The sequence below is a fragment of the Cavia porcellus genome, unplaced genomic scaffold (genome assembly GCF_034190915.1).
Source record: "Cavia porcellus strain 051 isolate PalLab524CR breed Dunkin Hartley unplaced genomic scaffold, mCavPor4.1 scaffold_17, whole genome shotgun sequence".
NCBI lineage: Eukaryota > Metazoa > Chordata > Mammalia > Rodentia > Caviidae > Cavia > Cavia porcellus.
The window spans coordinates 22,946,072-22,967,977 of record NW_026947500.1 but is presented as its reverse complement, the minus strand read 5'-3'; the positions used below and the strand labels follow the sequence as shown (position 1 = coordinate 22,967,977).

The 21,906-nt window shown below is 43.8% G+C and overlaps 1 protein-coding gene across 8 annotated transcripts in view; it reads right to left on the bottom strand.

The window, feature by feature from the left end:
* Positions 1 to 21,568, bottom strand: part of Mark2 (microtubule affinity regulating kinase 2) — a 60,338-nt gene extending 38,770 nt beyond the window's left edge. For 4 of the 8 annotated variants that reach the window (XM_003468098.4, XM_013150704.2, XM_013150706.2 and 1 more), the window contains exon 1: positions 20,825 to 21,567. In XM_003468098.4, the coding sequence (XP_003468146.1) occupies positions 20,825 to 20,878 (54 nt within the window). In that variant the 5' untranslated portion in view covers positions 20,879 to 21,567. Of the gene's footprint in view, positions 1 to 20,824 lie in introns of all 8 variants that reach the window. The other 4 variants (XM_013150703.2, XM_013150707.2, XM_005002939.3 and 1 more) reach the window with 3 other exon arrangements.
* Between the last annotated feature and the right edge of the window lie 338 nt (positions 21,569 to 21,906).

Here is a 21,906-nt window from a genome sequence, read left to right as displayed (position 1 = left end):
GCTCAGGAGCTCTTTCTACCAAGTTAGAAGATGACTGGGACTGGGAACACAATTCAGTGGTAAAGCATGTGCCTATTAGCTTGTGCAAGGCCCTAGGTATACTACGAAATAAAAACAAAAAAGAAGGACTGGGAGGGGATGGGAAGAGGAGGGGAGGACAAAGGAAAAGGAGAGGGAAAATAAGGACACAGAAGTGGGGCACTAATGATGAGATTAATAAAGGGACTCTAAACAGATTATCTTTCTAAAATCAACTTGTCTGGCCCAACTCTATTTGTTTACCTGAAAAAACAAAACAAAAATCACTGCAAAGTTCCACATCTATGCAAAAGACTGTCCCCTGATCAATTAGCAGCCACATCTCTCTGCCAGCATGCCAGTGGTAATTAAGGGAGAGTACTTTCTCCCTGGGAATATGAGTACAGAAGGGCAGAGCCCCTATGGGCCTAACCCATTATGACAGCCTTTTTATTAGTAAGGAATACACTACTGTGAACTCTCCAGGAAGCAGTGGCCATCATCACTGAAGAACACCTGTATTTTATCTCTGCGGATAGAGGAAAATGTGCTGGAGATGGGAGATGAGAAAGAAAGAAAATAGTTGTAAGAAGGCCCACATGATGCCAGGTATGGTAACTCACACCTGTGACCTCAGCATTTGAAAGGCTGAGGCAAGAGAATCAGCTCAAGTTTGAGACCATCCTGGGATATAAAGTGAATTCAAGGCCAGCCTAACTTTTTACACAGTGGAGACCCTGTCTCAGGGGTGAAAAAAATGTTTGGCAGTGCACATGCTATATGCCTCAAAGTCCTTTACGTGGGCCTTTAAAATGGCCCGTAACTGTGGTTCCTGGGAAATCAATCATCTTTGGACACAAATATGAACAAGTATACATCAAGTTTCCTCTCTTTTTGTGTCAGGGTGGCAAGTGGGAGGGCACAACTGGCTAAAAGAATCAAGAACATAGGGATCCAAATGAAAAGTGGATAGGAAAAGATGCCATTTTCATGAGTGACTGAAGAAACACAAGTTTAATGCAAAATTCATCACTTATCACACTGGTAAAGATTCAAAAGATTACTGGCAACATGGAAACACTGTCACACTGGGTGGGAATGGAAACTGCTACTATTTGTTTGACCATATCTATTAAAATTTGAAATATTCATTTTAAAAAAATCAAGGGCAGCAGCTTAGCCCCTTTACCTTCCTTCACCTAATGCTGGCATCTTCAAGAAAAGGCTCCACTGCCAAGATTAGAAAAGCAAGTAAGGGGCTGGGGATTTAGCTTAGTGGCATAAGCGCCTGCCTTGCAAGCAGGCAGTTGTGAGTTCGATCCCCGGTACCGATAAAAAGGAAAAAGACAAAAAAAAAAAAAAAAGAAAAGAAACTGCTGTTTAAAAAAAAAAAAGAAAAGCAAATAAGTCCACAGCGTACATACAAGGTTCATTCTCCAGAGAGACACACAGCAACCATTCCCAGTAAGAAACAACTGCGGATAACTAGGAGACACATGCACAGCTAAAGGGACGGCTTTAGCAGTGGGACATGAACTGTGAACCAACAGCAAGACCAAGTAAAGCAAACAGGAAGCAGTGGTGTATTACACAAGCAATGGGCTAAAGACACAGCAGAGGAAGGCCAGAGTTCAGCTCCCAGGATCAAACCGGCCAAGTCCCAAATGCACTACCAGGGACAATGCTCTGCTCATGGCAGTCAAGACTAAAAGCAAGTAGCACACAGAGGGTTGTAAAGAGAGAGCTCTGATTTATTTCATAGGGACAAAATATATACAGTTAAGATCTGCACACCAAAAAAAAAAAAAAAAAAAAAAAAAAGAGTTCTAGAATCCTAATATTTTATGTGTGTCACTGAACAGAAGTGACTCCAGAAATTCAAGCTTTCTTCCTGGGAGGTACTTGTGCTTTTTGACTTTTTGACAGTTTCCCAATGCAGTTTAAGCTGGCCTCAAACTTATGGCAATCCTGCCTCAGCTTCCCCAAGTGCTAGGATTATTGGCATTTTCTATCATGCCCAGAAGTACTTACTTGTTTGATACTAATTTTATTCTCAAGGTTTCAGTTTTTCTAAAGGGGTTCTTGAAATTCCAGAAGATGGGAAAACGTAAAGCAGCCAATCAAAAGTCAGGATTAAATTAGGTTTATTAGTTTCCTATTAGGATTAAATTAGGTTTATTAGTTAGGCTTGTATATGGGACATCTACACAATTCAGGTAAGTGAAACCCAGGGAGCTGCGTCCATCCCATATCAATCACCTCTGCTGCTTTTATAACAGGTCACACAAGACAGAAAAAACTGAGGACAGAGAAGACTACATCCAGCCTGGGAGGTTCCTTTTTTTTTCCCCCTACAATGTTGAGAGCTTATTCTAAGGAAACTTAAGAAACTGAGAATTCTTTATCCAAAATGCTTGGGATCAAGGAGTATTACAGATTTTTTTTCAGATTTTGGAATATTTGAAATAGGTTACAAAATATCTTGGGTGGCAACCCAAGCCTTAACTTGAATTAGAAATTCACCTATGTTTCACATAAATCTCACACACATAGCCTGAAGATAATTTATGCAAAATGTCTAATGTACCTACATTGGGACTGCAATTCATCACATGGGGTCAGGTGTGCATTTTTCACTTGTGAAGTCATGTTGGTGCTCAACATGTTGCAGATTTTGGATTTGTTTCAGATTTCTGATTTAGGAAAGCTCAACCTGTACCACCGTCAGTGTGGACACAGCTACAACAGGAATAAAGAGCTCTCCACAAACAAGAAAGGATACTCTAATAACTGTACTCACTCTAGGCCAAGGGAGCAGACCACCACAAGCCTCTGTGCCCTTAAACCAGTAACTGGACATTTCTGAGCCTCAGTGCGTCTCCTCATCTGTAAAGAGCAGACAGTATACCCTACTAATGAGTTAATGAGTGTCAAAGAGCTAAATAAGGGGCTAGGACAGACCAAGTGCTCAATAAACAGGCCCTATTGTGTCTGTAGCTAAAGACACACAGACTCAGAGATAAAGCATGCCAAGTAAATGGGGACAGGTAGGCACTCTCTATTCAAGTCCATTTCTTTCAGACCAAGTTTTTGGAACACAGTTACACACTTACAGCGCCATCCAGAAGGTACTATTACCTAGTCACCATCTTACCTAGAGGGGGAAACTTATTTAAAAGTGAAAAATCTTTATCTTCCGTACGAACCAGTGGCTAAAGAGAAAAAAACAGCATATCAAGTTTAATTCAGGAACTGAAATGAAAGCACATGTGAATCTGGAAAGAAGCTTGCTTTGTGTGAAGAGTAGAGAATTATGGGACTTGTCAAGTGATAGGAGCTATAAACCTGAAAGTCTATGTGAGGATGCAAAATGATAAATTGATGTGACTTTTTTCCCAGCAGGGATTAAACCCAGGCCTTTACACTGAGCTACGTGCCCAATCCTTACTTTTTGAGACAGATCTCACTAAATCATTAAACTTCCCAGGTCAGACTTAAACTTATGATTCCCCTGCCTGAGCCCCCACATATTGGGATTACAGGTCTGAACCTCCAGGCCTAGCTAAACACTTTTGTTTTTTAAAAATTATTCCAATGAGATACAATTCTGAGTAAATAATGCAAGTTTAAAAGTTCTGTTTAATGCTGCTACAACTCAAGGTTTACTATTTGTGGTAGTAGGTTTTCAAAGTCAGAAGTGGTACAGGAACTGGAGAATAAAGCCAGGTGTAGTGGCCCATGCCTGTAATCCCAGCACTTGGGAGGCTGAGGCGGGGGATTACTGTGAGTTTGAGGCTAGACTGGGCTACAGAGTAACTTGAAGGCCAGCCAAAATTGCATAGGGAAAAAGACCAAAAAAAAAAAAAAAAAAAAAGATACAACTGTAAAGAAAAAAAAAAAAAAGATGCAAATATGTAAAAGAACAACTGTGGAGAATTACAGGTGGTTTAGAAATCATATATCTACTATAGTTTTACCTGCCTCTTAATGACTCATCAGCAAGGCAAAGTTCATGCCTGGCTACAAACACATCAAATATGCCCACCTTTCACCAAGCAAATAAAGTATAGCTATATAAAGTGTATGATCTGGCAGGCAGATTTCATTAAAAAACAGGCTGAGCTGGGGTGGAGTAGTATAGACAGTGGATAGAGGGTGGGGTAGTGGCAGAGTTGGGGTTGGCATACCTGGAGGGCATGATACATGGACCAAACCAGAATCTAAAGAGTAAAGTACAGACTCTGCAGCCACCCAAGGAATACTGGTTGTTCTAGCTTCAGGGACTGCAGCCTGCCAGCCTCTAACTTTTGAAGGTACCAAGGTTCCTCAAGGATAGAAGCTATGCAAGCTTTGCTGTTTTCAAGTTTGGAACTCACCAATAGCCAACATATAAACTTAAAAAAAAAAAAAAAAAAACCTCTACATAATGAAATTCAATAAGCCAAATGATCTTTGTAATGGATTTAAAAAAAAAAAAAAGTAATGGTACACACTCAAAGGAGGAAATGGGCCAACTTTGGTCAAAGTCCCCTGAGTCACTAAGAATCAGCTTTCTCAGCTACAATGACTGCAAACTAAGGCACCAAGTGCCTTGCTGCAGCTGGGCCGGGACCCTGCGCATTGAAAAACAAAGGCTCAAGCTGAGGATTTAGCTCAGTGGCATAAGCACCTGCCTTGCAAGCAGGCAGTCATGAGTTCGATCCCTGGTACCGATAAAAAAGAAAAAGACAAAAACAAAAACAACAACAACAAAAAAAAACAGAAGCTCAAAACCAGGCACAGTGGCTCACACCTGTAATCCCAGCACTCAGGAGGCTGAGGCAGGAGGATCATTGCAAGTTTGAGACCAGCCTGGGCTACAAAGTAAGCTCAAGGCCAGCTTGAACTGCATAGAGACCCTGTCTCAAAAAGACAAAAAAGGGGCTGGGGATTTAGCTCTGTGACATAAGCGCCTGCCTGGCAAGTGTGAGGTCATGAGTTCGATCCCCTGTACCACTAAAAAAAAAAAGAGGCCCATTATGAGGTCATAGCAAGCCACTAGCCAACCAGTAACAGTGCTGACCAACCAGACACATACCTACAGAAGTGCTTCTCACACTTCTGGCTGGAAACTATTTTCTTTTTACTTTTTCTTCACCTTCCCCTTTATATTCTCTTTTTTATTAATAATGTCAGACTGTCTTGTTCAAGTAGGTTTATAGCTGTTCACATTTACTATATTAAAACCTCAGAAAATATTTAACTATTAATTAAAATTTTTACCAAATCAATTACAGCCACACATTTTTATGAAAAATATCTTTTCAACCAGGCGTGGTGGCACACTCCTGTAATCTCAGCACTCAGGAGGCTTAAGGAGGAGGATTGCAGCAAGTTTGAGACCAGCCCAGGGTCAACGTGAGCCCAAGGCCAGCCTAAACCACATGGCGAGACCCTGTCTCAAAAAGACAAAGAAAAAAGAAGAAAAATATCTTTTTCAGAGCTGGAGGTTTAGCTTGGCAGCATAAGCTCCTGCCTGAACAGCTCAAAGTCATGGGTTCAATCCAGGTACAAAAAAAAGTAAAAAAGAAAAAGAACCTTACCACGGTTCATGAATACTTTTGTTTGCAAACAATTTGGTTCACAAACAAAAGCATTTGGCAAGACTCTTCTTTTTTTTTTTTTTGCCTGCAAACTCTGCATCAGGTGACAAACACAAGTGAAGCTGTCTTTTCCAGAACTATGGCCAGAATAAAGTTTGTGACCCAAGCTGCCACTGTACTGGCCAAATGCATATGACTAAATGATTTGGGCACTGTGAATGAAAATTTCTTACACAGTTATCAAGAACCCAGTCCATCAAAGTTAAGGAGAATCAACCCAAATTCTGTCTACAACCATGATTCTTATAATTTGCTTTATTTTGTTTTTTGAGACAGGGTCTTGCTATCCAGGTCAGTCTTCAACTCATTATGGTAGCCCAGGTTGGCCTCAGACTCACTGATTTTACTGTTTCAGCCTTCTGGAGTGGGCCTTACTCCCCACCCCCCAAGGTAGGGTCTCACTGTATACAGTTCAGGCTGGCCTTGAACTCACTATGTAGCCCAGGCTAGCCTTGAATTTGCAGTAATCCTCTTGCCTCAGCCTCTTGAATGCTGTAATTACAGGCACATACTACCATACCTAAGCACATGGTTTTAGAAACATTTCACATTCTTAAAAAGTCTTTATAGTTTCCCAAAGCCATCGTTTATATGGGTTATATTTATAAGCAGTACATTAGAAAGTGAAAATTTTAAAAATATATATAAAAGGTATGTTTTCCAAACTAGACTAAATATATACTAAAGGAAACCTACTTAATAAACTTATTTTTCCTTTGTTTTTTTGAAACAAGATTTCACTATATATTTCAAACTGGCCTTGAAACTAGTTCGGGGTCCTCGATTTCAGTCATTCCACCTCACCCTCCCATGTGCTTCTCAGTAAAGAAGCAATAAGCACAAGGCCCCAGGATGGGGCAACTAAACAAAATCCACAGAGCCAATATGTAAGTAACAGAAGAAAAAAAATGAACTAACTGGTCAATATCAGGGACAATAACAAACTAACATCTAAAGTATATAAGAATAGGAAGAAAAAAAATCAACTAACTGGTCAATATCAGGGGCAATAACAAACTGACATCTAAAGTATATAAGAACAGGAAGAAAAAAAATCAACTAACTGGTCAATATCAGGGACAATAACAAACTAATATCTAAAGTATATAAGTATAGGAAGAAAAAAAAAATCAACTAACTGGTCAGTATCAGGAACAAAAGAAATCAACATCTAAAGCTACCAAAGCTAAAGCCTCAAGTGCCTTGTTGAGGCCTAGGCAGGGATTATATAGGGTTCTAAGAATATTCTGTAACCAAGGTTCTTTTTTTTTTTTTTTTTTTTTCCTTCACAACTCCACTTGGGGGATCAGCCAATCAGTGGACACTCAGCTGATAAACTTGTTTTCTCTCTAACAGTGGCTTTCTCACTTTTTGAGTTTTAAAATTCTTTCTATAGTTAAACAGAAACTGAAACTAGTTTTATTTTTGAGACAAGAGTCTACACCTACATTTCCCTGGCTGGTCTCAAACTCCTGGGCTCAAGAAATTCCCAGACAGGGTCTCAGTATGTTGTAGTTCAGAGCCAGGGATTTAGCTCAGTGGCACAAGCGCCTGCCTGGCAAGTGTGAGGTCGTGGGTTGGATCCTCGGTACAAAAAAAAAAAAAAAGTAGTTCAGGCTGGCTGTGAACTCACTTTGTAGCTCAGACTGGTCTCAAACTCACAATGATCCACCTGCCTCAGCCTCCCCAAATGCTAGGATTTACAGACATAACGCCACCACTCCTGGCTGCTGTTTTATATTCTTATTCATCTTAATTCTGGCTGATGAAAAACAGCTGATATCTATTTCCTGGATTCAATGTGTTTCAATATGTTGTTTTAGTTGAAGTATATGAACACAATCTGATTTCACACAGACAAGTAGTTGCAAAATGGAGTTTAACAGCATTCCAGACACCAAAAATTCTGTGCTTTGATACTAGACTAAAAGTCACCAGTGGTTTTTAAAGATTAGCTGCAACACAGCTGAAATTGTAGCTGGCCATGGTGTCACAATCCTGTAATCTCAGCACATGGGAGGGTGAGGCAGGACTGTGACAAGCTCAAGGCCAGTGTGGGCTACAGTGAGCTCAAGACCAGCCTGAAGTACACAGTGAGACCTTGTCAAGAAAGAGAGAGAGAGAGAGAGAGAGAGAGAGAGAGAGAGAGAGAAAGAAAAGAAAAGATTATCACTGAACCTTTTGTATACTTGTACATTAAAATGCATTGGTCATCTAGTACTTTGAATGGCTTTTACCCACTGGCAATCTAGAATCTATTTCATTTACAGAACTATACAGAATTTTCAAATAGTTATTTCACACAGTCTCAAAAAAAATCACATTCATTTAGCCAGGCACGGTGGCACACACAGGAAGGTCCCTGCAAGTTTGAGGCCAGTATGGGCTACACAGTGAGTTCAAGGGCAGCCTGAACCGCATAGTGAGACCTTTTCAAAAAAAAAAAAACAAAAACAAAAACAAAAAACCCCAGGCACATGCCTGTAATCACAGCACTCTGGGCTGACACAGAAGAATCACAATTTGAGGCCAGCCTGGCATCTTAGTGACTTATGGAGAACCTGTCTCAAAATACAATAGTAAAAAAAAGAAAAAAGAAAAAAGGTAGGAGCAGTAAGGGATGTAGCTCAGTGCAAAGGCCCTGGGTTCAATCCCTAGTAACATACACACATACATACACACACACACACACACACACACATATACATACACACACACACACACACACATCTTTTATAGATATAAATCTAAAACACTAATCTTGGCTGGAATTCAGCAACTCTTGCATGCTAGGCACTGAGCAACTTCCATATCCCTTTTTATTTTCTGAGACAAGGTTTGCCTAAGCTACCCAGACAGGTCTTGAATTTGGAATTACAGGTGTGTGCTTCCATGCCCTGCCTGAGAACTTGAATTTTCTGACACTTTTTCATTTTACTTCGAAGAGAATATCTACTACGTTTTTCTTCAGGTCCAAGTAACTATAGTTTGTGCATTGGTAATTTTAAGTAAAAATAATCATCTGTGCAGCTGGTTTGGCTCTACTGCACATAAGCTTTTCCATCACACTATGGGACAGCAGCAATGCTTCATGGGTACTTTGTATTTCCCCACCCACAACATAAAAGAGACCTCTAAGAGTTGAGATTTAGGGTCTGGGATATAGCTCAGTGGGGCAAAGTACCTATATGGCAAGCATAAGGGCCTGAATTGCATTCCTGTTCTCCCCCCAAAAAAAGTTGAAATTTACTCAAAATTAATAAATTTTGTCCTTCATCTAGAACATTCTTAAATTCAAATGTTTTTGTTTTTTCCCACCTGTGAGTGGATGGTAGCAAAAACTACTATGACTGACTGCTGGCAGTTTGGGGCCACCACCTTGACTCATGTTATCACACTAGCAGTTTTTTCTGTCACTGCTTCTGCACCAAAAGTGTAAGTAAACCATGAGATTCAAATATCCATTCAATTGGTTGAATAGTTACCACCACTGTATCTATTGCTGAACAGTCACATAAATTATTCTTGGTAGTTGGTACTCCGGTCTACCAAGTATAAAGTCCTGAGTTCAATTCCCAGTACTCAAACAAAACAAAATAAAACAAAACAACCAAACTAGTTAGTACTGATAAAGCAAGTCAAGTCACATCTGTAGATATGCTCATTTATTAGGTGACAGTAAAATTCTGTAAGCAAGATATTAACTGGATCTTGCCAGGTGTGGTGGCTCACGCCTGTAATCCCAGCACTTGGGAGGCTGAGGCAGGAGGATCATTGTGAGTTCGAGACCAGCCTAGGCTACAAAGTGATCTCAAGGCCAGCCTGAACTACACAGCAAGACCCTGTCTCAAAAAGACAAAAAAAAAAGATATTAACTGATCTTTTACATTTGCAGCTAACTCTAATTTGTCAACTTGTTTGTAACCGCCCTGAATTCTACTAATTTTTTTCCAGAGGGCATTCAGAAGTACCAAATGTCTAAGCTTAGTCTCTCAGATCCTGCAGAGGGCTCCTCCAGCCACAGGAAGGTGGTCACTTACCCTATATGAGACTTCAGCAATATTTTCACCTGTGGCTTAAAAAGCTAGAAGACATTTTGGCTGTTAAAGCACACACAGTATATAGTATACACTTAAAATATTCAATTCCTTTTCTTTAAACTCTAACTATTCTTGAAATAATGTTGCAACTTAACTGACACCATAATATTACACAGAAATGCTCTGTTGCATAAGAAACAATGAGGCAATCTGTAATTCCAGCACTTGGGAAGCTGAGTCTCAACTTGGAGACTAGCCTGGGCTCCAGAATGAGTTCAACACCCACATGAGCCATTTCATTTTTGAGCTCTGTCTCAAAAAAACAAATTAAACTCTAATCCTCACCTGGGAGGCTAGGCAGGATGATTGTCACAAGCTAGAGACCAGTGGGAGCTGTACACTGAGTTCAAGGCCAGCCTGAATTACATACTAAGAACCAGTCTCAAAAAAAAAAAAAAAATGGGGGCTGGGGATTTAGCTCAGCAGCATAAGCGCCTGCCTTGCAAGCAGGCAGTCGTGAGTTCAATCCCCGGTACCGATAAAAAGGAAAAAGACAAAAAAAAAAAAAAAAAGCAAAGCAAAGCAAACCTGGGCATGATGGTGTAAGCCTTGTGATCCCCATATTCTGGAGGCTGAGGCAGAAGGATCACTGCAAGTTCAAAACCAGGCAGGCTACAAAGTGAGCTCAAGGCCAGGCTAAACTGCACAGTGAGACCTATATTAAAAAGACCAAAAAAAAAAAAAGCACACGATTGCTGCAAATCCAAGGCAAACCTGGGCTGCACAGTGAGTTTAATTAAGGGCAGTCTGAACTACACAGGCTGAGGCAAGAGAACTGCCTAGGAATAGTGTAGATCTCTAGGATACGCAAATATCTAAGGTGAAAAAAGTTATTAGGCTTTTCATACTTTTTGCTGTCTTGTGGTGCTTTCTTTCAGACTTAAGAGAGCACAACAACACAGTTGCTTGATGAGGCATCCCTGTAGGCCTCCAAAGCCAAGGTAACAAGAACCTGCCCTTAAAGGCTGTTCAGCTAAGGAAAAAAGAACCTAGAATCCGGTACTGCTCAGTCCTACATGGCCTGTAAGAGAAACAACAGGGAAGAGCTTTCTCCTGGGGCCAGTCAGTGGGTCAGTACTGAGCATAAAGAACATCAAAGAAATCTCTGTGCTTGATGGGGCCTTGCAGAGTGTGAAGAACCCCAGGGCTCCTGTCCAGTCTCAAATCTCACAAAATCTATGCTCTGGTAACTTTGGATTGGTATTCCTGCCACAGAAGAGGCCACATATCCACCACCACATCCACCAGCCCCCCACGCCACCAATTTATGGGCAGGCAGCAGGTAGTATTTTTCTCTTTTAATCAAAACTTCCTAATAGTGCTATGTCTTACAGAAACAAAGAAAGAAAAGAAAGAAAGAAAGAGGAAAGGAAAAGAAAGAAAGAAAAAAGGAGGAGAGGAGAGGAGATGGGAGGGGAGGAGAGGAGAGGAAGAGGGAAAGAAGGAAAAAGATAATTTTAAAAAATGTGCTCCTGGGGGCTGGGGATTTAGCTCAGCAGCATAAGCGCCTGCCTTGCAAGCAGGCAGTCATGAGTTCGATCCCTGGTACTGATAAAAACGAAAAAGACCAAAAAAAAAAAAAAAAAAAAAAAAAAAAAAATGTGCTCCTGCCAGGTTTGGTGGTACATACTTGTAATCCCTGCACTTGGGGGGCTGAGGCAAGAAGTTCAATGACAAATTCAATGGCAATTTTGGCCACATAGTAAGTTCAAAGCTAATCTGAACTACACAGTGAGACCCTGTCTCAATAGAAAAAAAAAAAAAAGAAAGAAGAAAAGAAAAAAGTGTTCCCAAAACTATATGAACAAGGGCTGAAGACAAAACTCAGTGGCAGAGCCTTTGCCTAACATGTGTGAGGTCCTGGGTTTAATCCATCTTTCTGGGGGCAGAAACAGGTACCTTAACTACCAGATATGGTGGCACGTACCTGTAATCCTAGCTACTCAGGAGGCTAAACATGCCAGATGAGCATTCTACTTCTTTCTACAGTTAAGTAGTTTAAAATCAATTTTAAAAAGCCAGGCATGATGGCACACACCTGTAATTCTAACACTAGGGAGAGGCTGAGGTAGGAGGATCACCACAAGCTTGAGGCCACCCTGGGCTTAAAAAGTGAGTTCAATGTCAGCGTGAACTGCACAGCAAGATGCTGTCTCAAAAATACAAAAAAGCAGGGGCTGGGGATTTAGCTCAGCGGCATAAGCAGCTGCCTTGCAAGGGTGTGGTTGTGAGTTTGATCCCCGGTACCGATAAAAAAGAAAAAGACCAAAAACAAACAAACAAACAAAAAATACAAAAAAACTGGGGATATAGCTCAGCGACACAGTGCCTGCCTGGCAAGTGTGAAGTCCTGAATTTGATTTCCAATTCCAAAGAGAAGAAAAAAGGACACATCAAAACACAAAAATAAATAAGTAAAATAAAATAAATAACTAAAATAAAAAGTCAGAAGTGGTAAGAAAAAGCACCTATGGAATACCAATGGCTGAAAGAGACAGGGGAGAACAGAATTCTCAACTAATTACAGAGAAATTCCAACATAAATCCCTTATACTAATCCAGCCTTATGTGGGGTTGGAAGAAAATTCACTAGGCTGCTCAACTGGAACAGTGATAACAACTATTATGTTCTGCCAGGGCTATTCTAAGAGCTTAATGTATTCATTAGCTCTTTTCATGCTCACAACAATTATACTTGTAAGATAGGTACTATTATTCTTCCCACTTTACAGATGAGCAAATACGCACAGAGATTAAAGGTGTTAAGGGCACAGCAGAGAAATGCCAGGATCCCAATGTAGGGAATCTAGCTGCAAAACCTGCTCCAAACCAAACTAGAACTACTTATTGGAAGTCAAAAAGTGCCAACATCTCTATTTTGTTGAGAGTTCAACTTAACCAGTATGCTATGTTAGACCAAGTTAGTCAAAGAGGCCCACTTCCTGCTACTGAAGAACCCATCATTCCATCTCTCATGCACAGGGGTAAAGTGCTTGCCTATCATGCTTGAAGCCCTAGGTTCCATTCCTGGCAAGGCAAACATAAAAAATAATTTTAAAAAAGAGACCACACTCCCGAGCGAAAAAAGAAAGCAACAACCCACAAGTGCCTCCAACACTCCCTGAAAAGACAGCCAAATGACAGCCATCTGTGGAGTGGTGGGAAATGATGGCATATGCAAAGGCTTAAAAGTAGAGGGGGGCAGGCACCTTGAATACAGGACACCAGTCATCTAAACAGAACCCTTCGAAGAATACTACTCAGGTAGGTCACTGGTAGTGACAGGAGCAGCTGGCCCCCAAAGATAAGGACACAAACTCAAGTGCTCTATCTGCAGGTGCCAGCCCTCACTAGTTAGCTGAGAGTTGCTTAGTGAGGACTGGGAAAATAATCTTTTTTTTTTTTTTTTTTTTTGTCTTTTTCCTTTTTATCGGTACCAGGGATCGAACTCACGACTGCCTGCTTACAAGTCAGGCGCTTATGCCGCTGAGCTAAATGCCCAGCCCCGGGAAAATAATCTTGCTCAGTAGGCACCACTGATGGCCCCTTGAGTCTGAGAATCTGGTGAGTTCCTGCTCCCAAGAAAGACACCCCACTGCTATTTAGGGAGCGCCAGCGCTGGCATTCCCACAGGTACCTCAATGGGGGAAAGGGCACTCAGACTCTTTCTTGTAGCTGAAGTTCCCATAAGCTGCCAAAGAGCAGAAACTACAGTCTGTCCCACAGCTCTTCCCCAGCTGGCCGCAGCCCCAGTGCACTGACCCAAAAGGTCTGGAGTCTCTCTCAATTTAGCAGCCAGAAATCCTGATTCCCTGTCTGACACATAAATAGGGAAGCAAAGACAAACCCATGCCACCTCCTGGCCAGGCTGAGGGCATTTTGCCAAACTGTGCATTGGCAAGGGGCTCAGAGCCCCTGGTGAAAGTACATAAAGCAGACTGGACTTCTTCAGGGCCATCTCAGGCTGCAGAAAGCCCCTCTCCAGGGAGTACAGAACCATCTCAGAGGCCCACCGGGTACTGCAGAGGCAGAGGGGTTGTTTACAGACCTAGGACAAACTCATGCCTCACTGAGCACAACCCCAGAGGAGGCAGAGCTTTGTATTTCCAACTTCTCAGAGAGCAGAGGAAAATAGGCCAATGCCTGCTCAAAACCAGCTTGACTGGTTCTACAGGGAAGCCCCTGTCTGCTGTGCCTTTTTCTTTTCCTTTTTTTTTTTTTGCGCAGTACTGGGGATTGAACCTGGGGTTTCTGCAATGACCTACCTTTCCAGTCCTTTTTATTGTTTGCTTTTTAAGAAGTTTTACTATGTAGTCCATGCAGGTGTACACCACCACACCGGCTTTATTTTTTATTTTCAAATAGTCTCATTAGGTTACTAGGGCTCCTTCTTCACCCTCCTCTCCAGAGTGCTGGGATTACAAGTGTGCATTACCACAGTCAGCTTATGTTTTGTTTTTTGCCTTTGCTTTTTTAGAGACATAGTCTCACTTTGTAGTACAGGCTGGCCCTGAACTCACTCTGTAGCCTAGGCTGGCCTCAAACTTGAGGCAATTCTCCTGCCTCAGCTTCCCCTTGGATTACAGGTATGTGCCACAATGCTTGGCTCCCTTATGTTTTTTAAAGTGAAAAAGGCCAAAAAGGTAGCTTAGAGTCAATTATTGAACACACCCCTCCTTTCTTCCTATAACCAACTCAAAGTGTTGTTCAGGATTCCCTAGATACCAGTATCAGGGTCCATCTCACTGTTTTTCCTACTGAGTGTTGTGATTTTATGGGTTCACTAAGTCTAAAATTAACCATTTAATGCATGAGAGAAAATAAATTTCTTTTGGCCATTTTGCCATTTTCTAATGAGAAATATAAGCAATAATTGGAATTAGGAGAAATGAGTACTAATCCAGAAACTGTTGAAAAGAACCTCCACAAAAACTTTGGTATTGGGTTGGGGATTCAGCTTAGTGATGCAAGCACCTGTCTGGCAAGTGCAAGGTTGTGAGTTCAATCCCTAGTATAGAAAAAAAAAAAAAAAGTTGGGTATAGTAGTACACAACTGTAACCCTGTATTCAGGAGGCTGATGTAGGAAAACAGCAAATTCAAGACCACCTTGCACAACTTAGCAAAACTGTCTCAAAATTAAAAGGGACTGGAGAAAATAAATAAATAAATAAATAAATAAATAGGACTGGAGGGGCCAGGAATATAGCTCAGTGGCACAGCACCTGCCTGGCAGGCACAAGGTCCTAAGTTTGATTGCTGGTACTGAGGGGGCAGGAGGGCCTGGAGGGCTGGGCATGTAGCTCAGTGGTACAGCATTTGCGCTGCATGCACAAGATCCTGGGCTTAACACTTAGTATTGTTTTTAAAAAGGACTTGGAGGGAACACACCTGGCTTATAATTCCAACATTCAGGAGGCTGACACAAGAGGATCACCAAGTTCAAGGCCAACCTGCACTGCAAGTGAGATCCTCACTCAAAAATACTGTGGTGGGGCAGTGACACTGCTGGCAGAGTTCAAACTTTCAGGGTTAACCTGGGGATGGCCTACCTCTTCCCATTCCAGCATAGGGAAAGGGTGATTTCCTCCCTCATGGGGACTATACAGGCTTATTCTTGCCTCAGCTGCGACAGAAAGGGGAAATACACAGCTAACACTTCAGTGACTCACTCATGTTTGAGGAAGACTGGGAGAAAGCCTGGAGAATCCAAGATTCAAGTGTAAAATGTACAAATACTGGAATCCCCCAATGTGAGAAGAAAACTCTGCCACCTATCTGATTTTGTCATTTTGCTGTACCTCCAAGCAAGGGCCAAGTTTAAACTCCATGCTCCTCTACACACCCTCCTCAATATTTGCTTTGATAAGTGCCTGGTGGCACCACCACATTTAAAAGAGAATCAAATGCTCTGCACATCCCTTTCAGATTAGATTAGATTAGATTAGGCAGCCCAGCCTACAGTTTAACCAAGCAGAGGGAATTGGGACTGGCCCTGAGGCCCACAGGAGTCTCCTTGGGCAGTCTCAGGAAAAGAATATGACTACCTTCTTGGCCCTTCCCATCTGCTGAGGTTATTTCATCCCAATTCACTAATGGACTTCAAAGTGCTGCTGGGGGGAGTCCATTTAGCAGAGAAGCTATTGTGGGGTCGGCCAAAGGTGGGGCCCAGCCCCCATCCATCCAGCTGGAGGATAATGGTCCACAAAGTCTGAGGCTTGGCTGCACTCTAGGCATTAAATATTCATCCAAGCTGACATAATACATATGGAAGAACGTCACGGAAGCCCCTGGGAGAAGAGAAATGCCAGCCAGGTGGCTAAGTGCTCAATGGGAAAGAGTTGACAGAGGTATGGGTTAGTCCTGGTCCAATGCCCATTGAGAATTGGGTTGTTCTGTCTGAAGTGGAAAGTCTAGGCTGAGCTGTCTGACTCCTGAGATCTCACCATGCAAACCTCTTAGGTAATCAAATTCTCCATCTTTCTCACCACAAAGGCATCAACACTGCTTAAGACCATGCTGAAAAAAATGTCCATCTCAATCATTGGTCACAGTGTGACAGCTATCCCTTTATAAATCTGATTTTAATCAGAAGCAGGCCAATTCTCAAAGACTTTTAGTCAGTTACTTCCCTAGTCCAAAGATAGAGAAATTATTAAAATTTACTGAATAGTTACAGTCCCCAACTTGAGTAAGTTTGGTGAAGCGACCCTATGGACATGGACTGTGCCCAAAAGAGGGTAAGAGTGTATAGCTGGACATTTACACACATCCCTAACCAGGAGACAACAGTCCCAGCAAGAAGCCCCCACCAGGCTCACAGCACAGGATGAGTGCCAGCATCCAAAGCATGATCTGCACAATTGGCAGGTGGGACGCTGGCTAACCAGCTCATTGACCCGGATTCCCTACAATGCACACACTCATCACGAGCATCCAATAAATATGTGTGGGAAGTGGCTCAGCTGTTTTTTACAGGATCCTAAAAATGAGATTTGCCTTCTTTACAAAAGGATTTGACAGAATATACAGCATCACTTACTCCCTAGAAGAAAGATGGAAGCACCATTCTTTGTCCATTATGTAGAAGCCTGGTAGGCTATGAAAGGTTATCTTAGCCTCTGAGGCCCAGAGGAGGAGCAAGTTCCAAACCACGGCTGTTCTCCCATGGCTTACGGTAAGCTCTAGTCTGCAGCAGGTGAACTCTGAAGTTGGACCCTTTTCCACACTTGCCTGTTATTGCTGCTGCTGGCTTTGAAAACAGTCATCTAGCTGATTGCTTTCAAGAGTGCCAAGCCTCCAGGCCAACAGAGCCATTTGGTAAAGATGCGAACAGAAAGTGCAGCTCACTGACTAAGAAATCCCAAAACTACCAGTCTCAGGTCAGAATCCTCCACCCGCAAAAGGAAGACATCTATGGCTATGAAAAAGCACATCCAAAACGAGATGTCACAAAAATCATCTTAAAGGCAGGGTTTGACTTTATCTCCTACTTTCACTCTTAGAAGCAGAGATGACAGCAAACAGGCAATCTCTCTGAAACACAAAGTTTATTTTTATGCTTCAACATTTTTTATGGGTGTTTCAGATGTGATCAAAGAACTCCTAGAAGCAGCTTATCAACCAGATTTTTAAAGGAGGAGAGAAAGGGCAAGAAAAGACTGGAGACAACTACTGGAGTTTGTTTACTTATTTTCTGGTGAATTTAAATCTAAATAGATGATACAGGAAATGGCCCCAAATCCCTTGCTTTTTATTTCCCAACGTTAAGGCTATAATGACGAGTTCTATGACTACTTTAGCTAAAACTGCAACAAGGGGGGCTGAGGATTTAGCTCAGCGGCATAAGCGCCTGCCTTGTAAGCAGGCAGTCGTGAGTTCGATCCCTGGTACCGATAAAAAGTAAAAAGACCAAAAAAAATAAATAAATAAATTAAAAATAAATAAATAAATAAAACTGCAACAAGACCAAGAAAGAGTTCTTGGTTTCATTTGGTCGCATAATCTATTCTAAAGGAAGCCAGTGCTTCTGACAACCCTGCCTTCTGACCAAAGGAGCTGCTGTTGGTCTTCTTTCCTGCTTTAAAGAATGCAGGGTTGAAGGTGTAACTCTGTGGTATAGCACTTACTTAGCATGTGCGATGCCCTGGGTTCAATCTCCAATACCCCAACCAACCCCCACAAAAAACAATACAGATGGGGCTGAGGATTTAGCTCAGCTTGGCAAACCTGAGGTCGTGAATTGAATTCAATTTGATGCCCCCCCCCATATCAAAACAAGACAAAGCAAAACAAACAAAACCAATACAGGCACTTGCCTAGAATATGTGCCTCCAAAGATCCTGCTTTTTATTGGGTTGAAACTTTACATGACGTCAACAGTGTGACTGGCTGAGAGAATCATGAAGTGGCTCAGGGGAATCTAAGTCCATAAGGCATAGAGACAGGATGAGTAATTCATACTTTAGAACAAGGTCTCAATGTATGCAACCATTGCTCTGGGACAAAGTTACCACACAGCAGATTACATTCCAAAATGGTCACCGATTACTGCTATCCTAAAATCAGTGGCTATGCACCGTGTCCTCTCCACATGCTCAGGAGTATGCTAGCCATGTAAGGAAGAGAAGAAATAAGTACACACATCATAAGAAAAAGATCACGGCAATAATGCATTTACAGCTGGGCATGGTGATACATGCCTATAATCCCAGCACTCCAAGCTGAGGCAGGAGGATTGCCGGGAGTTCAAGGCACCAGCACTGCCTGGGTGACACCCTGCCTCAAAATAAAACCCAAAAAAAAAAAAATGCATTTGCATTTAGTAAACAGTACAAAGCAACCACAGAGTTAGTCTGTTACTCTCTCTGCTGAACACAATGCCCCTACCGCCTCAGAGAGTAGGCACTCCAGCCACTCCCCAAATGCCTGAGGGTGCCAGTCAGTCACTTGGCAGCCTCCTACAGCTCATAATCAAGTCTGGAAAAGTTCTCAGGTAAAGGATGTTCTAACTGCTAAAACAAAGGTTGTGAGAGGAAAAGGGATGGTACAAGCACCCTCAGGAGGGCCCAGAGAAAGCGGTTCCTGGTAGAAGAGAACCAGTTAGCAAGGGGGAATTGTGTCACACAGATCCAGGTCCTTGGTTTCCAAACATACCCATCCCATGCAGAACCAACTGCCAGACCCAGTGAGGGAACAAGTCAGCCACCCCTCCCTCTCAATCCCAACTTCACTCTAGAAGCAAACAACCTACAAGTAATAAAAGGGCCAACCACCACAGACAAATACTTTGTCCCAGCTCCTCTTGAGTTCCTTACTGCCCAGGTGACAGGAGACAAAGGTAACAAAACAGAAAAACATAGTAAATAAAAAGAGATAAAATTTTTCCAAAAAGGAAGTTAACATGATACAACAGATCTACCTTCATGGAAAAAAAAAGAGAGAAAAAAAAAGAACAAGGACACATAAAGGATATAATGAAGAAAAGCAAAAAGTACTGAGCCACACAAGATAGAAGAGCTATTTTTTCAAGACTTTAGGGGCTGGAGATTTAGCTCAGTAGCATAAGTGCCTGCCTGACAAGCACGAGATCCTGACTTGATCCCCGGTACCAAAAGAAAAAGATTTTAGTTTTTCTGTTTTGTTTTGTCTTTGGTCTAATAAAGTTCACCAAGAAAGGTCTGAAAGTTCGGGGATTCTTCAGAGGAGGCAGCAAGGGATATGGGAGATGGTGAAAGAAAGGGGAGGGGTGGAGATTGGAGGAGTCTCAGCTCAGAGATGGGATGACACAGAAAAGGCAAACGCTTGGGTGACAAATGACAGCAGTGACTGCAGGATGGAGGGAGATATACAAGGTCAGGAGGCTGATCTACAACATAAGAAACCAGCATGACAAAAGTGTAGGACTCCTAGGAATTAGAAGACTGGCCAGTAAGAAGGGAATGGGTAAGAGCACATGAGGTGAGGAAAGGAGTAAATGTGATGTGCAGAGGGCAAGAGACTCGTACTGACACGAAAAGCAACGCTGGTTAACAGGCGCAGTAAGAAAGAGGTTTAGCAACAGGAAGCAATTTGCAAGGAGGAAGATAATATGAGACAGACAAGGAGCAGAGAGGCAGAAGGCATCCTGGTTTCTGATGCAGGGTAAGAGGGCAGGAAGTCAGGAACAGCCAGATTGAGGAGAGACTGAGCAACAGGTTATGTTACTATATCGGGGCTGAAACACGGAAACACGCACACACACACACACACACACACACACACACACACAAAGGTGCGCCCTCGAAGGAGAGAAAAGAGAAAGAGCCGAGGAGGAGGCTTGGAAGAACACGCACAGCAGGAACAGGAGCCACAAAGTCTTAAAAACCAGACCCCTGGGAGCAGGGAACAAGAACTGAAGGGAGTGGTGACTGAGTCCCGAAGGCAACCTGTAGGAAAACTACGCGCATGACAGCTGTGCGGGGAACACGGAAGCGACACAAGCCAGCGCCAGGAACCACAGCGAAAAGAAGAGAAAGTGATGCGCAAAGAGTAGGCGAACGATTTGGAAAGGTGATGAGGGTGGAGCTGGTGGGTTGCAGGCAAAAGCGAGAGCAATGTCGAAAGAGAAGCAGCAGGCTAGAAAAAGCTGGGGAAGTGAAAAGGCACAGGGGCGGAGAACGCACTCGGAGGGAAGGACCCAGAGGGTGCAAACCCGGGACTGAGAGGACCGGTGTGGGCGCAGGGGCACCGAGGCCGAGGAGGAAGGAAAAGGTGGACAACAGTCCACGGCAAATCACCAGGCGTTACTTCAGGGGCGAGAGGTGGCTGTTCTAAGCGTGGGTGTTGGAAGACCAGAAAAGGCCCCAGATCGAAAAAAGGAAGAGTAAGGGAAGCTGAGGAGGTGACACGGAAGCGCGCAGGAGGGCGGTGAGGGGAAAGCTGGGTGGCAGAAGGGCAAGTGCAGCTCGGAGTCTGGACGAGCGGGTGACAGGGTGGCCGAGGCTTGCGGGACAGCCGCGGAGGGAGGAGGTTCCGCAGGGTGCAAGGCCCAGCCAAACAACCACGGGAGCCTCAGGGCTCCTTACCTGCTCCGTGTCCCTCTCGTTCAGCGTGGGCAGGGGGGTCCGGGCGCTGGACATGGCGCCGGTATCTCGGGGGAGGGGACCCAGAAGCTCGAGGAACGGAGGGAAGGGACGGCGCGGAGCCCGGCCGGGCGGGGCTTCTCACAGCAGGCGCACTCGCCTCATGGGCCCCGGCCGGGGGTGCGGGGAGGCTGGGCAGCCGCTCACGCCAGCCCGTGGATGCGCCGCTCGGGCTAGGCCGCGCTGGCTCCGAGCGGCTCCGGACCGCACCCCCCCCGACCCCCGGCTGGGCTGTGCTGCCTTTCGGCCCGGCCGAGCTGCTCCGCCTACTCTTTGCCGCCGCTGCCGGCCGCCTGCTTCGCTCCTCCCCTGCCCTCAGCGGCACTGCTCCGCGCCCGGCACACAGACAGCCGCCGCCGGACCTGCTGCTCCCAACATGGCCGCCACCACCGCCGGTCCTCGGGTCTTTCCGCCGGCAGGAGACGGAAACATCCGAAGCGTCTAGGAACTGGGTTTGGGGGGGCGCCTTCTCCTTTCGGCTACCGACTGGGCTGAATTCCGGAAACAGCCGAAGAATGTTAACCCAGGGGACCCACGAGCCTCCGGTATTCCGAAGAACTAGCTTCGGCTCTATTTACGGAAATCCACGAAGTGACTCCCGGAACGCCCCACCATTTGACCACGCCCACCGTTTTTCTCCGCCCACTTTGAGCTGGCTTTCGGCAGTTTCCGGAAACACCCGGAGCAGCTCAAAGCCTTGTAGAGCCGGCCACGCCCCCTCCCGCTGCTCGGTTGAGGGCGGCTGTCGGCCATTTCCGGCAACACCCGAGGCCATCCGAGGCTCTGGGTCAATTCTTGGTAAGGTTTCTACAGTGTCAGTCTTCGTTTCTTTTCGTCAGTTTTCGGGCATTTTCAAACCTTTGAACAGGAAACGTGGGTCACCTGTGCGTGTTATTTGAATAAAAAATGAAGCCATTAGCAATCCTTGTGATTGTCACACTTTGGTTCTAAAGCAACTTCCGGTCAGTGTGTTTATGGTCAGCTCGTAAAATCCATCTTCTGTTTCTCATCGAGGCCTTCTATCA